The sequence below is a fragment of the Phascolarctos cinereus genome, unplaced genomic scaffold (assembly GCF_003287225.1).
Source record: "Phascolarctos cinereus isolate Bilbo 61053 unplaced genomic scaffold, phaCin_HiC Scaffold_4;HRSCAF=312, whole genome shotgun sequence".
NCBI classification, from domain to species: domain Eukaryota; kingdom Metazoa; phylum Chordata; class Mammalia; order Diprotodontia; family Phascolarctidae; genus Phascolarctos; species Phascolarctos cinereus.
This window is the reverse complement of record NW_027555847.1, coordinates 137,355,986-137,371,607: the sequence shown is the minus strand read 5'-3', so window position 1 is coordinate 137,371,607 and position 15,622 is coordinate 137,355,986. Positions and strand designations below refer to the sequence as shown.

Below are 15,622 nucleotides of genomic sequence, written 5' to 3'. Positions count from 1 at the left end.
CCCTGCCGGTTCCCTAATACCTTTCAGTACCTGAGTGTGGGGCCTCCCGTGTGTTAAGATTCAGATGTCGCAGGGTGGGGGAAGGTGTAAATGCCACTGATTACCGGGTCCCGCCCGGATCCTAGTGGGGTCCCGGAAACGTCTCGTCATGTGGTGCTGGGACTGCTTCCGGGTTCTACGGGTTTCTGTGTCCCATTTTTACGGCGCTCTGCCGTCGGCTTTCTCGATTCCTCTCCTTTGGGAGGCAGGTTGAGGGGGCCTGGAAGCCGGTCGGAAGGATTTCTGTGGCGGGCGCGGAGACTCTCCTGGTAAGGGCCCGTCTCGTCCTCAAGGCCTACACACCCTAATCCTCTCGTTCCCCTCCACGGCCTTGTTCTCCTTGGGGCCCAGGCTTGTCAGCGTTTAGTGAGACTCCGACGCCCCAGGGTCAGCCGGGCCCGCCTTTGGTTTAACCAGAGAAACCTCTCGTTTCCATCATGCCATACGGCGAAAACCCGCTGCTTTTCACTTCGCTCGATCTCCACGTAAATTCCCTGACTTAGGTGGTGCAGAGTGTTTCTTTTACGGAGGAGAACGCGGGTCCGGGGAGGTTGAGGAACGTCCAAACAGCAGAGCGAGTGAAGGGTAGAGCCGTGACTCCCGGGGATTGCTTGTTCCGCCCCACCTCCCTGCTTCTCGGCCGGCATCTGTTTGAGAAATGAGATTGACGTAAGGCTACCGAGAAACGCTGCAGGGGCAATTGGTGCTCTGGGAGTTTGCTCGGGGCTTGAGAACACAGTCAAGCGGTGACGTAAGCCCATAGGTGAAGCCTGCCCTGGAAGACTGGAGGTGGTTTGGGACTAAGAGGCCTTCAAAGGGAGCATTACTGCACCCCCCTGAACTAAGAGTCAACACCCTGCAAAGCTCTGACTTCATTAGCACAAGGAAAATTAAACAGTGTATGGTAGTAAATGTTGAATTAAGGATGTTGGGGGAGGCCCTTTAATGATTGAGGGTATCTCTTGGCAAACAAGGTTTAGATAAGGGAGATGGAGAGAAGGGGGAAAGACTTCCGAAGAGAGATAAATATACCACTATCACTTTCTCAGAGTTCGTTATTACTGTTGCCTACTTGTGCTCCCAACTTCCAAAGTTTCTCATTGAAATTTCTCCTATTGGAAATTTGTTTGGGGGTAACTGTAGTTCATGCCATGTCTTTAGGTCTCAGTTCTCTGTAAAATGAGAGAATTGGCTTGTGTCATGGATCCCTTTGGCAATCTGCTGAAGCCTGTGGACTACTCCGAATATTGCTTTTAAATAAGTAAAATACATGGGATAACAAGGGAAGCCAATTATATTGAAACACAATTATCAAAATAGTAAGCAAGTTTGAAGACCTCAGATTAAGCAATGCTGTAGGAGAATATCTCATAAGATCCCTTACAGCTCTAATATCCTATGAATTTTTTAATTGCTGTGATGGGATCAAGATGTGCATTCAGTGTGTAGTTACACTGATTTGCTTTTACCTTTCTGTCTTATAAGGTATGGCATGCATATGGTAGTTTGCTAACTAGAGTGAATGGTACAGTCCTTATCTGAGGAGTAGAATTGTTTTTACCTCTTTCTATTCAATTCTAAATGATGCTTGACTGTCAAATCTATATGATTGACTTTGCAAAAACTACTGTATGTTGGTCAATGAGTTAAACTTTTATTGTAGATTGTCATGTCTCGTGTGATCTTCTCCTTTAATCAGAATCCAAGGTAGTCAAGCTCTTACAGCTAAAGTGAGGGATAAATCATAGATCCTTAGTATAGAGAGCTTCCACATAAAAGACTTGAGAGAAATCTACACAGCTAGAAAGTACATTCAGTTCAGTTAGTTACTATCCTTAAGGGAAATAAAATAACTGAAATGTCAATCTTTCAGTCATTCCCTGACGAACTTTTCTTTCTTCCCAGTACATGGAATGGAAGACAGCTAAAATTCCTATACCCTCTTATATATTTGTGGATCAGGAGTGAGAACAAGCAGAAGATTTCTGAGAAATTGAAATCACAGAGAGTGTTACCAGAAAGACCTGAAGAGATTGTGCTAAAATGATGGAAAGACAGTGAGAATGAAAGAGTTGTGGAAAAATCCCCTAGTTAAGAGACTGCATGAACTCACTCCCCAAGAGAAGGATTTACAGAATAGACCAAAAATTCCAAGTTAAACCCTTAAAAGTGCCTTCCATCTGCTAAAAAAGTTTATGATCATAACTCTCTAATTCACCAGAGTCTACACTGAAGAGAAATTATAAGTATTCCAAATATGAGAAGAATTTTTCTTAGAACTCTGCATTGATTCAACTCAAGGAAATTGAGTCAGAAAAGAAGTATTATAAATGTTCTAAGTTTGGGAAAACCTTTATAAAGCTTTTAGACTTGGGCATCCCAATACTACCATACTTCTGAAGCATTATAAGCATCCAAAGTGTGGGGAAGATCCTCACTGAAAGCTATAATTAAGAGTAATTCATTACAGACCCCATACCAGGATAAGAAAAAAGAGCCAAAGACCATGGCATAATGGAAAGAGCATTGTACTTGGGGTCAGGTGGTTCTCACCATTACTAGTTAATGTGACATTAGGCAAGTAAATATCTCTGGGACTCATTTTTCTCTTTTGTAAAATGGGAGGTGGGACTAGGTGATCTCTAGAATCTTTCCAACCTCTAAATCCTAGACCTGAGTGTGGGAAAAGCTTCACTCAGAGCAGAAATGTCATTATCAACCATGAAATTACTAATCAACTAATGTAATAAACATAAGAGATTTGTCAAGACATGTTATTGGATATGGTAAAATTGTATTTATTTTGATAACAGGCTGCTTTATTGACCTTACTATTCAGCAAAATGTTCTCCATTTCAAGTTCTCAGAACATCAAAATAGTGCATATGGCAGGTCCTAGAAGACTGAAGACCTGTCCCAGGTTCCTAGCCTGTTGCTTCATTAGCTGTATTTACTGAATTGTACAATTTTTTTTTTAGCAGTGAGGTGAAGCCATAGCATTGGGAAAGAAAGATTTGATCTCAGTGTACCAACTGGTTCCCTCTCTTATCCTCCTTTCAACTACCTTTTAGAGACTCTAGGCATCCTTTGATTTTTCTTTGCTTGTACCTCCTTCCTCTTCTATGTTCTCTGTTGTCCTATACAACTTCTTTCACGTGAGGTTATAAGGAGGGTTCCAGCGTGCATTTTGGGCTTCTCTGCTTCCTGATTGTCTATACTTGAGAAGGACAAGAAGTAGAAGATACCGAAACATTCCTGAAAGTTCACTATTCTGGTGTTATAATAATAGGAGGAGGAGGAGGATCCCCAGTAGTGGCAGTTTTAAGGGGAACCTCAGATGTTCGTTATCTATACCACCTGCAGTTGCCATTCTATCAGAATTTTAGTGCCAATATCTGTGCCCTCTGTGTTTTTTCAACTTTTTGCTTATTGTCATCCAATATTGCTGTTTCCCAACTTCTCTTTTTCTGTATATTGAAATAACATTCACTATGAATAAGAGAGGAAAATATACAACATTGAATTTAGAGGAAAAAATGAAGGTCTTGAGTAGAATTGAATCTGGGCACTCTCTTAAAAGCGTGATGGATGAATTTGGAATCAGTAAATCAACATTTTATGACATTAAAAAAAATAAGAAATTGATTTTGGACTTTGTGTTAAAGCAAGATATGCCATTAGTTGGAGCAGAGAAAAGAAAAAGAACAACGGGTGCGAAATACGGTGATGTTGATGATGCAGTGTACATGTGGTACCAACAAAAGCGCTCAGCTGGCGTTCCTGTTAGAGGTGTGGAACTTCAGGCTGCCGCTGAGAGATTTGCACAGTGTTTTGGTCGAACAGACTTCAAAGCCAGCACTGGTTGGCTTTTCAGATTTCGAAATAGGCATGCAATAGGGAACCGAAAAGTGTGTGGGGAACAAATTCTGAGTTCAGTTTCAGAAAATGTTGAACCATTTAGACAAAAGATATCCATGATCATCAAAGAGGAGAGACTGTGTCTGGCTCAGGTATACAATGGGGATGAGACAGATCTTTTTTGGAAATCAATGCCAGAAAATACTCAGGCAAACAAAAAAGATATATGTATGCCAGGGCGGAAAATAAACAAAGAACAATTGTCAGCTCTTTTGTGTGCAAACGCAGATGGGACCCACAAGTTGAAGTCAGTTATTATTGGAAAATCAAAGCAGCCTAGGTCTATTAAGGATGATGCAAATGCTTTATCAGTGATATACAAATCCAGTCAAGATGTCTGGTTCACCAGAGAATCATTTTCGGAATGGTTCTTTCAGAACTTCATTCCAGAAGTTAGAGATTTTCAGCTTAATGTCCTGAGGTTGGATGAAAAAGATATAAAAGCAGTGTTACTCCTAGACAATTCTGCAGCCCATCCTTCAACTGAGTCTCTAATTAGTAATGATGGGAGAATCAAATGTATCTTCTTCCCCCCAGATACTACATCATTGATTCAGCCAATGAATCAGGGTGTGATCTTGAGCTGCAAACGACTTTATAGATGGAAGCAGCTTGAAGAGAGTCTGGTAATCTTTGAAGAGAGTGATGAAGAACAGGAAACAAGAGGAGAGAAAACAGTTGCAAAAATCAAAGCTTATAACATAAAAAGTGCAATTTCTAACTGGGCAAAGAGTTGGGATGAAGTAAAGCAAATAACAATAGCAAGTGCATGGGAAAATCTACTTTACAAAAAAGAACCAGAATATAATATTCAAGGCTTAGAAGATGGTGATTATAGAGAAATTCTTGAGCAATGTGGTGACCTAGAGCCCAATTTAGGTGATGTCAGGGTATGGTTAACTGGAGATAATGAAGCTTGTTGCCCCCCCAAAATGGAAGATGTTACTAGGGAAGTTACCCAGGAAGAAGGGGTTGTTGAAGAGGAGGTAGGACAACATTCAGCAAAGTTTAAATTATCTAGTATTCGAGAGAATTTGGACTGTCTCCTTGACTTTGTTGATGCCACTCCAGAGTTTCAAAGATTCTATTTCACCCTGAAAGAGATGCAACAAGAACTAATCAAAAAACAATCCCAGAAAAGAACCCGCTCTAAAATTGGTAACTTTTTAAAACCAAGAGTTCGTAATATTAAAGATTCTTTTAATTTGCCTTCAACTTCTGGGTCCGGTAATTAAGTCTTCTATGTCAAAAGACTTCTGTTTGATACAGCAAGCTTGGTGTGAATTGTAATTTTTTTCATTAACTTACCTCACATTACTTATGAGTGCCCATATCCTTAGTTTATATTCTGTATAGTACTTGAAAGTAATAAATTTGCATTTCTTTAAAAACATTCTCCAATTTGGACGTTTACTGCTGTAGACAGTGGAGGTTTTGTAGTGCTAGAAGAAAATGCATTGAGTGAGCATAATGTGGGAAAATCTTTCATCCAAATCCCAACATAATTTCCTATCAGGATAATACACAAAGATAGGATTGTTAGCAAGTAAATGTGCTGGTGAACATCTTTTCATTTGAGACTTTTTAAAGTATGTGTTACATGTATTAACTGCGCTGGGCACTGAGAAAGATACAAAGTTTATGTAAGACAACGTTCCTGCTCTTCTGGAGCAGGCAGGTGAGGGAATAAGACATACAGATACCTAATACATAACGATAAATATATAAGAGACATGCGAACAAATGAGATTCAAAAAGGGAAAGGTCGTTATTGGGAGGAAAGGCTTCATGGAGAAGATGTTACTTTAAGTTAGACTGAAGAATAGGTAGTAATTCAACAGGTGGAAAGGGCATATCGATGGCAGAGGCAGTTCCCTCAGACATTGGAAACATCATGCGGAAATAAAGGCACAGAGGTGAGAAAGCATAGACCATGTGTGAGCTAAAGCTGGAAAGATAAGATGGTGCTAATTTGTGGAGAGGCCTAAATCTGAATACCAGGCTTGAAGAATTTGGTCCTCTCGGTAGACAGTAAAATAGCAATGAAGAGTTTTGAGCAGAGGAGTGATATGACCAGATCTTTGTATAATGAAGATGTGTCTAGCAGCAGTGTCAAGTCAACGAACATTAAGTACTTACTTTATGCCAGACACTGTTAAATGTTGAGGGTACAAAGAAAGGCAAAAAAACAATCCATGCTCTCAAGGAACTTACAGTCTAATGGGGGAGACATTAGGCAAACAACTGTGTTCAAAAAGGATATATAGAAGATAAATTGGAGATAATCTTAGAAGGCATGAACATCAAGGGTGAGGCTTGTGCAGAGGTGGGATTTTAGCTGAGCTGCACATACCATCTGTAGTTTGCTGTTGCTGCTCCTGTTTGGGGAGTAAGGGAGAGAAATTCCCTTCCCCTATTTTTTACTTCAGAGTACAAGGGGAATATAAAAAAGCAAGTTCTCAAGAGCTGACAGTCCCAGAGTACATTGAGCTTGCCCTTTTAAGGAGGACAGCTACTCCTTAACCAAATCCCTCATAACTCTTGTGCCTTTCCTCTGTTAATTATTTCCTATTATCTGTATAGTTTGTATGTATTTGTTTGCATGTTGTTTTCCCCCATTAGAATGTAAGCTCCATGAGGGTAGGGATTGTCTTGTTGTATCTTCAGTGCTTAGCACTATGCCTGGCATGCAGGTGATTAATAATTATTGATTGAAATTTCCTATGTCCAATCACCTTGATTGGGGACTTCTCACTCACCACTCTAATATTTTTCCTCCTAGTAATTACTTGTTTGATTTAGTAAGTCAAACAGGGTGCTTTGGAATACATTGGCCCATATCCCCAATTCTGGACAACTTTGATAATTTGAAGAAGATCCAGAAATCAATTTGATATTGTTTTTAATTTCCTCTTCCATGGCCATGCACTGAGTCTCAACAATGCACTTGCTGCACAGTCCTTAGACACTCCTAAATTTAAGGAAATGGCAAACCTCTGGTATTTTTGCCAAGAAAACCCCAAATGAGGTCACAGAGTCAGACACAAGTGAAATGACTTAACAACAACAAAATTTAATTGTGGTTTTGTTTGTTTGTTTTGGTGGGTTTTTTGTTTTTCTTTTTTTTGTGACGACCTAGATTTCACATACTTGGGTGTACTTGGAGCTTTGGTTACTTACAAACATACAGTTATAAATATTCAGCAAAGCTGTATAAAATTCCAGTGGCCTTCTTTGGCATTTAAAAAAGGTCTGCCCCAACTTAAAGGCAATTAGAAAAGAAAACAATTTTTTAAAATTTACTTATTTTTAGTTTTCAACATTCACTTCCACAAGATTTTGAGTTCCAAACTCTCTGCCCATTTCGTCCCTCCTCCCACCCCAAGATGGCATGTATTCTGAGTACCCCTTCTCCTAATCTGCCTTCCCTTCTATCTCTCCCCCCTTTCTCTTATCCCCTTCTTCTTCAATTTTCCTGTAGGGCAGGATAGATTTCTATACCCCATTTCCTATATATCTTATTTCCCAGTTGCATGTGGAAACAATTTTTTTTTAACTTTGGGAAAACAACTTTTTTTTGATTTCTGAAGGTTAAATAGAGGGTAGAAAATATGGAAACAGGAACACCCAATATAAGGCATTCCTGCTTCAAGTGAGTCTTGATGAAGGTCTATACAAGGACAATAGCGCTATCATGGGATTAGAGAGAAGGAGACTAGTGGGATAAATATTGTGGTATAAGCAACAGGACTTGTTGCAACTGATTGGAATTGAGGAAAAGAGAAGAGTGAAAAATAATAACATTAAAAGTTTAAACACAGAAGATTGTCCTTGGTTGTAATTATCCTTCCAGCTTTAGCTCACATTTTTCCCTTCCAGAAGCTCTATAAGTCTGGAGAACAAGCAGACTTGAGTGAAAACAAGGTTTTGTGAGGTAGTAGTTGTTTTGTACCTTTGGTCAAAGTCTGTGTGTGTGTGTGTGTGTGTGTGTGTGTGTGTATACACACACACACACATACACACATGTAACTGGTAATGCTACTCAATCAGTGTTAAGCATTCGCTATGTATCAAACAGTATGTTAAAACCCTGGGGATACAAAGAACTATGCCTGCAGGGAGCTTGCATTCTGCTTAGGGAGACAATAGTTACATAAATAAGAGAATCTGAGGGAAAAATTGAAAAGGGAAATAATCTTAGAAGAGGATGTGGTAAACCTTACGTAAAGAATAGATTCCCTGAAAACTAGAATTAATCAAAACAAATCAATGATTCTGAGACAACAAGAACAAAAAAGCAAATGAGAGAAGAAAATAAGATCTGATATAAAAACCTAGAACATAAGAAAAATCAAGTGAAATCTAGACAGGAATGTATTTGAATAATTGGAAGGGGCTATGTGATGCAATACTAACATTCTGAAAGAGAGAGAAGGTAGCTAGGTGGCACAGTGGATAGAGCACCGGCCCTGAAGTCAAGAGGGCCTGAGTTCAAATCCAGCCTCAGACCAAACACTTGACACTAGCTGTGTGACCCTGGGCAAATCACTTAACCCCAACTGCCTAAAACAAAACAAAAAAAATCACATGCGTATCTCAATAGGTGAAAGAGAGAGAAGAAGCAATTGTCTCTTTAGAATCTTAATATCTCAAATGACATTAAGGGAGTTAAATAAGAAAAACAAAGGAACTGATTGGATTGATTTTGTTCTGAAGTTTTTAAGAGGGGGAAAAAGAAGAGAGTAAAAGGAATATGTTAATGCAGAAAGGAGAAAGAAGAGATGAAATTTACAATTTCTCATAGCTGGGGTACATGAAAATATACAAACATGGAGGAAAGGGTTGGGGCATTGGACATCACATATGTACTTCACTTTCATCTGAATTGAACAAAGAGTTGAAAACTAACACACATACAAAGAGTTTTGTTTAGAAATAAACTCAGAGAAACACATGGGGAAAAGGAGAGATATTGTTAAGAGGAAGAATAATACCAGGGAGGGAATAGTCATAAGCAAAACAAACCTCCTGATCCTGAAAAGATAATTAAAAAGAAAAGATGAACTGGAAACTAAGGGATGCCCATCGATGATGGAATAGCTGAACAAATTGTAGTAAATAAATGTAATCTAATATCATGCCATGAGAAATGATAAAAGAAACGATTGTGGAGAAGTTTGGGAAGAATTGGGAAGTTTGAACTGATACAGAATGAAGAAGGCAGAACCAAGAAAATAATTTATACAACAATACTTTAAACAACAATAAGAACAATAATAATGCCAATGATAATAATCACTAACATATAGCACTTAATATTGTGCCAAGCACTATGCTAAGCACTTTACAATTATTTTATTTGATAATTAAAACACTGGGAGATATGTGTTATTATTATCATCATTTTATAGATGACAAAACTGAGGCAAATAGAGGTTAAATGATTTGCCCAGGGTCACACAGCTCATCGTTGTCTAAGGCCAACTTTAAACTCAGGTCTTCTTGATTCCAGCTCTGGTGTCCTATCCACTGCACCACCTAGCTGCCAATAACAACACTGAAATGAAAAACAATTTTGAAAAACTTGAGAACTCTGATCAGTGCTATGACTAATTACTTCTTCAGGGGATCTATGATGAAGCATGAGATGTACATTTTTGGACATAGACACTGCCAGTTTGTTTAGCATGACTTTGCTTATTTGTTTCAAGGTTTTCCCCCCTTCTGTTTTTAATTGGTAAGAGAGGGAGATGGAAGGAGAGAAAACAATAGTAATGTCAAAAATGAGGGCGATTGGACCATTTTATAAATGCAGAGAACAAAAGGAGATTCTGAAGGAAGCACAGACAATCATGACAGTTTTTAAAGTAATTCAATGAATTTATCATATACTTTGTTTTTTAAAAAAATCCATATAAAATGGAGATTCACCTTTCTGTATAAAATCCTTTTTGTAGTGTATATTTATGGAAATTGGCAGAGTGGATAGAGTGACAGGCCTGAAGTCAGGAAGATTCATCTTCCCGAGTTCAGATTTGACCCCAGACACTTACTGGCTGTGTGACTCCAAATAAGTCATTTTACCCTATTTGCCTTAGTTCCTCATCTGTAAAATGAGCTGGAGAAGGAAATGGCAAACCATGCTAGTATTGCTGCCAAGAAAAGCCCAAATAGTGTCCCAAAGAGTCAGATACAGCTCAAGAACAACAAAATTTATGGAAATGCTCTTACTTAAGTTTAGAATAAAAAACCTTCTCCCCCATTTGCCTATGTAAACAAATAAATAGAGAAAAAAAGCTCTGAGTCGATCTGTATCCAAGGGCTAAATAATTGTCTCTATTATATTCAAGGTCTAAGGCCTTCACACTCTTACCTAGGATTTCTTCAGGAGCTTCAGGATTTGGCTCTTTTCTGCATCTTCTCAAAAAGGGAAAGCGCCCTCAGCTTCAAGGAACTCGTCAAGGTAACAAAAAAAAAATTGAGCATAGAACAGTCTTTGTTTAAGCCAGCAGTAACAACAACAACAACAAAAGAACCCACAAAGTATTCACACTCAAGCCTATAAATATTCACCAAAATCCTTCCATTTCTGGTGAATTCTGCCTCTCAGGAACCTCTACAATACTGTAGTCTTGTCAGAGCGCTCCCTAAATTGGAAAGGTGTGTGGGCTTTGTAGTCAGTAGAGAGTAGTCTCCCAGCCTGTCACAGGGTTGTGGTTATTGTTGTTTGTCCTTCATTCCAACCATACAACTCACTGTACCCATGAAAGGTAAATCTGAGTTTACTCGTCCACATCATAGCTCAGTTCTTTGCTGCTCCAAAGATAAAAGTTCCTGTTTGGTTTAGTATTTCCTCATAAGAGTCCAGGAGCACCTCTGTGTTCTGCCATTTCTTCCATCCCCTGCTTCCATCCAAAGCCATGATTACTTAGATCACATGGTTCCCCAAAAGGCAGATTAGGCCTAGTGGTATTGAGACCACCATGACAGTCTTCCCTTAAGGGAAGCTGATAAGAATCTTTTCACAGAAAAACTACTGACACTATTTTTTAAGTTTAGTGGAGCTGTGTTTCCAAAAATAATATCTTTCCAGCAGTTAGCTGGTTTTTCTTCTTGCACATGTGTACCACTCAAAATCCTGTGTGCCTTGAACACTGACATGTAAAGTGACCAACTCCAGGTGGCTACCAAAATCAGGGTGTAAACCAGGTAAATCTCTTCATCGGAAGAGCACTTTGGAGCATGCCTTTCCAGCTGAATGGACCCATGTTTCTGTATTCCCCAGTGCAGCATCACCATTACATGAATTATACTATCAGTGTGTCTGTCTGTCTGAGTAGTATATCAGTATTCCTTCTCCCTTTACTCTTCTCCCTCTTCCCTATTGCTTGAACTGATTCCCATTGTTTTATGTGTTATTCTCAGCATCTGAATGCATTAAGAGGTTGTTTTTCCCAGCTCTCTAGTTGCCCTGTGGGCCTTCTTTTAAACATAAACTGGGTCCCCAGATAATGACTTAAATCTGTGGATAGCTGCACCTATACGGGGGGAAGCATGGTGCTATTCACCCAGTTGTAGAAAGCAAGGATCAAAAGGAGAACCCTATAATTCTCCTGGGACTTTGCTTATGCCAGAAAACTATCATAAAACAGCATGCTTCCCTGAAGGGGGGTACTCAGCTACATGGGCTTCCTTCTGGAAACTTAGCCTATATGTGTTTGATCATATTTTTCTTTCCAACCTCCTAGCTCTTGTACTGTCCTGCTTCCCTTCTTTTTTAGTCTGTCTCTATATGAGACCTTTTAAAGGCTAAGCTCAAGGGTATATATAATTCAGGTATGCTAATTGGCTTTGAGTCAATCATTGTGGTATGAGTAGTGTAACAAAGCAAAGAATTCACAATTTATCAAGGAATTAACATTGTAAAGGGAATTTCATATTGTATTAAGGAGATATCTCTTACACCAGTGATGTGAAACTCAAATAGAAACAGATCCCTGCAGGGCATATTGACTTAAGAGACATCAAATTAAAATGATCTGTGTTATATTTTTATTTTGTGAAACATTTCCCAGTTACATTTTAGTCTGGTTCTGGTTTGCACTGGGAAGTTTGAGGGAGGCCACCTTAGTTTAACACTTCTGTTTTTCATCATATGAATGAAAGAATGAATAAAACATTTATTAAGCATTTACTATGTGCAAAGTACTGCTAAGTGCTGGGGACACTGATTGAAAAGCAAGATAATCCCTGCTTTTAGGGAGCTCACATTCTAATCACTGAAAAACAAATATTGAAAATTTTGCCTTCAATCATGGAAAAGGTCCCATGGTTCTTTGGAAGAATGATGAAGTAGAAGGTAACAACACCTTTTTTTTGTCACTTCCTTTGATAAAATCATCCATTTATGATGTTTAACTATTTGATGGGGCCAAGGATTTTTGTGACAAGAGCTTTCTTTTCTGGTCTTCAGTAACTACGGCTGTAGCATCTGTAGGAGCAGTTGCCAAGCTACATCTTCACAGAGGTTGCTTCCTAGGATGATGTCTGTGCAGAGAACACCATGATGGAAGAATTGCTGTTCCCAAAGCTCTTGGGTTCAGAGTCCTGGATTGTCCCCATCAGGATCCAAGGGGAGAATGGGGGTTAAGATGGTGGTAGTGATTTGACTTGTGTGGCACATGCTTGTCTCCTGTCTCTCCCTCAGGGTGCCTTGCTGCTTCAGCTAGGCTCACTTCCCTGTTCTGTATATGGCAGGTGGTTGGCAGTTAGTGGAGATGACTGGGTACTTCTCCACAGGAATTGCTTCCCCAGATGATAGCTGTGAGGAGCTGGCCTGAAAGCAAGACAAATGGTCTGGGACTGCTACTATTCCCGGGGCTCTGTGCCTATCTGCTGAGGAAATTAAAATCATTCTGTATCATTTAACAGTTGATTCTATTCTGTATTTGACTTTGTTCTGTATTATTGCATCATTTTGTATAATTGCTAAAGCTATCTTTCGCCATCCCTGAGTTAAGCTCAGAAATGCAGCTCTTCTTCTGAGTTAGTTTAAAGTTACAAGTTGGGGCAGCTAGGTGGCACAGTGAATAGAGCTCTGGCCTTGGAGTCAGGAGGACCTGAGTTCAAATCCAGCCTCAGACACTTAACACTTACTAGCCATGTGACCCTGGGCAAGTCATTTAACCCCTATCTCCTCACCAAAAAGGAAAAAAAAAAAGTTTCAGGTTAATTCATTATCATCCCCAAAAAGTATATTGTCTAACTTTGCCTGTCCTCCTACAGTTAAGGAGGGTCTCATCCCCTTAACAAACCCTTCCAGGCCCCAGGGAGTCTACTAACTCAGGCCTACTTACAAGGTCTGCAAGATGCTAATGGATCCCATGAAAAAATTAACATTCCTTAATTGTCAGAGAAGGGTGATCACTAGTCCCATTTGGGGGTGCTAGCCCACTTTTTAAAAAATAACCATGTTGTCCCCTCTCTGACAATGCTGTCTACCCTGTGACCAATTGTGTTATCTTCCCCACTTCCCCAACTCTGTGTTCCCCAAAACTATATCAAAGCTGCTAAGCCCTGCCTTGGGGTCTTTGCTCATTGAGAGATTCCATTGACCCAATTTATTGGTCACTGCTAGCCTCACTAATAAATTGATATTGCTCAGGTCATACTATTTTCTCTTTGTTTTTGTTTTGTTTTTTCTTTCTCATGGTTTTTTTTTCTTTTGTTCTGATTCTTCTTTCACATGACCAATGTGGAAATATGTTTAATATGATTGTACACATATAGCCCATATCAGATTGTATGCCATCTTGGAGAGATGTGGGGTTGGAATTTAGAACTCAAAATCTTATAAAAGTGAATGTTGAAAACTAAAAGTTAATTAATTAATATTTACAGTAGCTCTTTGCATGGCAGCCAAAAATTGGAAACTGTGAATATTCTGTTGAGGTATAGCTAGGCAAATTTTGGTGTATGAATGTAGTGAAATATTATTATGTCATAAGAAATGATGAAATGGGAAATGGATAATTTCAGGAAACAGGAAAGACCTTTATAAACTATGCAGAGAAATGTTAGTAAAACAGTTTATGAAGTGAGAAAACTAGGAATCTGGGATTTTAGGACTGTGAAGATAAGACAAAATTGATTTTTCTTAAATGCTTATATGCAAGATGTGCTAGGCACTATAGGGGGCTATAAGAAAATGCAAAAAGAAAGCCATGCTGTTTCAGAACTGATAATCTAATTGAGGAAACAAAACAAACAACAGAAAAATGAAAATAGTACTAAAAGATTTAAATAATAGCTCATGGCCACATGAGATGTCACTAGGAAATATATGACAATTACTTTTTAAAAATTATTTAACATTTTTATTTAAAGTTTTGAGTTCCAAATTCTGTCCCTTCTCTCCCCTTCCTCCCCTTTCCCCTCCCTAAGATGGTGAGCAATCAGATATAGGTTATACTTAGGCAATCATGTAAAACATAGCCATATTAATCATTTTGTACAAAAACACTCAAAAAAATGAAAGAAAGTAAAAAATACCATGCTTCAGTCTTTATTCAATCAATATCAGTTTTTTCTCTAGAGGTGGATAGTATGCTTCATCATTAGTCCTTTGGGATTGTCTTAGATCATTGTATTGCTGAGAATAGCTAAGTCATTCCCAATTCTTCACTGAACAGTATTGCTGTTACTATATACAACAGTCTCCTGGTTCTGTTCACTATGCATCAGTTCATGTAAGTCTTTCCAGGTTTTTCTGAAATCATCCTGCTTGTTATTTCTTATAGCACAATAATATTCCGTTACAGTCATATACCACAACTTGTTTAGCCATTCCCCAATCAGTGGGCATCCCCTCAATTTCCAGTTCTTTGCCACCACAAAAAGAGTTGCTATAAATATTTTTGTACATGTGTGTCCTTTTCCCTTTTTTATGATCTCTTTGGGATACAAACCTAGTAGTGGTATTGCTGGATCAAAGGGTATGCACAGTTTTATAGCCCTTTGGGCATAGTTTCAAATTGTTCTTCAGAATGTTTGGATCATTTCACAACTCCACCAACAATGCATTAGTGTCTCAGTTTTCCCACTCTGACAGGTATGAGGTGTTATGTCAGAATTGTTTTAATTTGCATTTCTCTGATCAATAGTAATTTAGAGCGTTTTTTCATATGACTATAGATAGCTTTGATTTCTTTGTCTGAAAACTGGCATATATGGTAATTACTAGATAAATTACATAATCATTGCTATTCTGATCAATTAATCAATAAACACTTATTAAGCAAGTACTATGAACCAGGCACTTTGTTAAGCTATGGAGAAACAAAGAAAAAGTAAAAATAGTCTTTGCTCTAAAGAAGTTGACCTTATGGGAGAGATGTACAGAAATAAGTTCATAAAAGAACCCTAGAGGTAGCAATTCTGTGAACTAACAGGAGAGAAAGCTAATCTCTAGCTCCTAATACTGTCACTCAGCATGGCCTCTCCCACTGGCCACCACACTGGTAACAAGTCTGTACAAGGAGACCCATCATCTTGCAACAGAACCCAACTCCACCTTCTCCCCATTCCTCCCAGTATTAGGAAAAACCATAAAGCAGAAGCTTGCTCAGGCTGGGATGGCAGCGCCATCTTGCTCTGTGCTGCAACA

At 38.9% G+C, this 15,622-nt stretch overlaps 1 protein-coding gene across 3 annotated transcripts; it reads left to right on the top strand.

The window, feature by feature from the left end:
• The first annotated feature begins 90 nt into the window (after positions 1-90).
• Positions 91-13,625, top strand: TIGD7 (tigger transposable element derived 7). Of its 3 annotated transcripts, XM_020995500.2 has the most exons (3): positions 91-308; positions 10,308-10,420; positions 12,431-13,625. In XM_020995500.2, the coding sequence occupies exons 1-3, from the start codon at positions 91-93 to the stop codon at positions 12,499-12,501; spliced, it is 402 nt and encodes a 133-aa protein (XP_020851159.1). In that variant the 3' UTR covers positions 12,502-13,625. The 3 variants fall into 3 exon arrangements, with proteins under 3 accessions (XP_020851159.1, XP_020851157.1, XP_020851158.1); XM_020995498.2 differs by lacking the exons at positions 10,308-10,420; positions 12,431-13,625 and adding an exon at positions 1,945-5,350 and having other exon boundaries at positions 218-308; XM_020995499.2 differs by lacking the exons at positions 91-308; positions 10,308-10,420; positions 12,431-13,625 and adding exons at positions 683-938; positions 1,945-5,350.
• Positions 13,626-15,622: the final 1,997 nt, after the last annotated feature.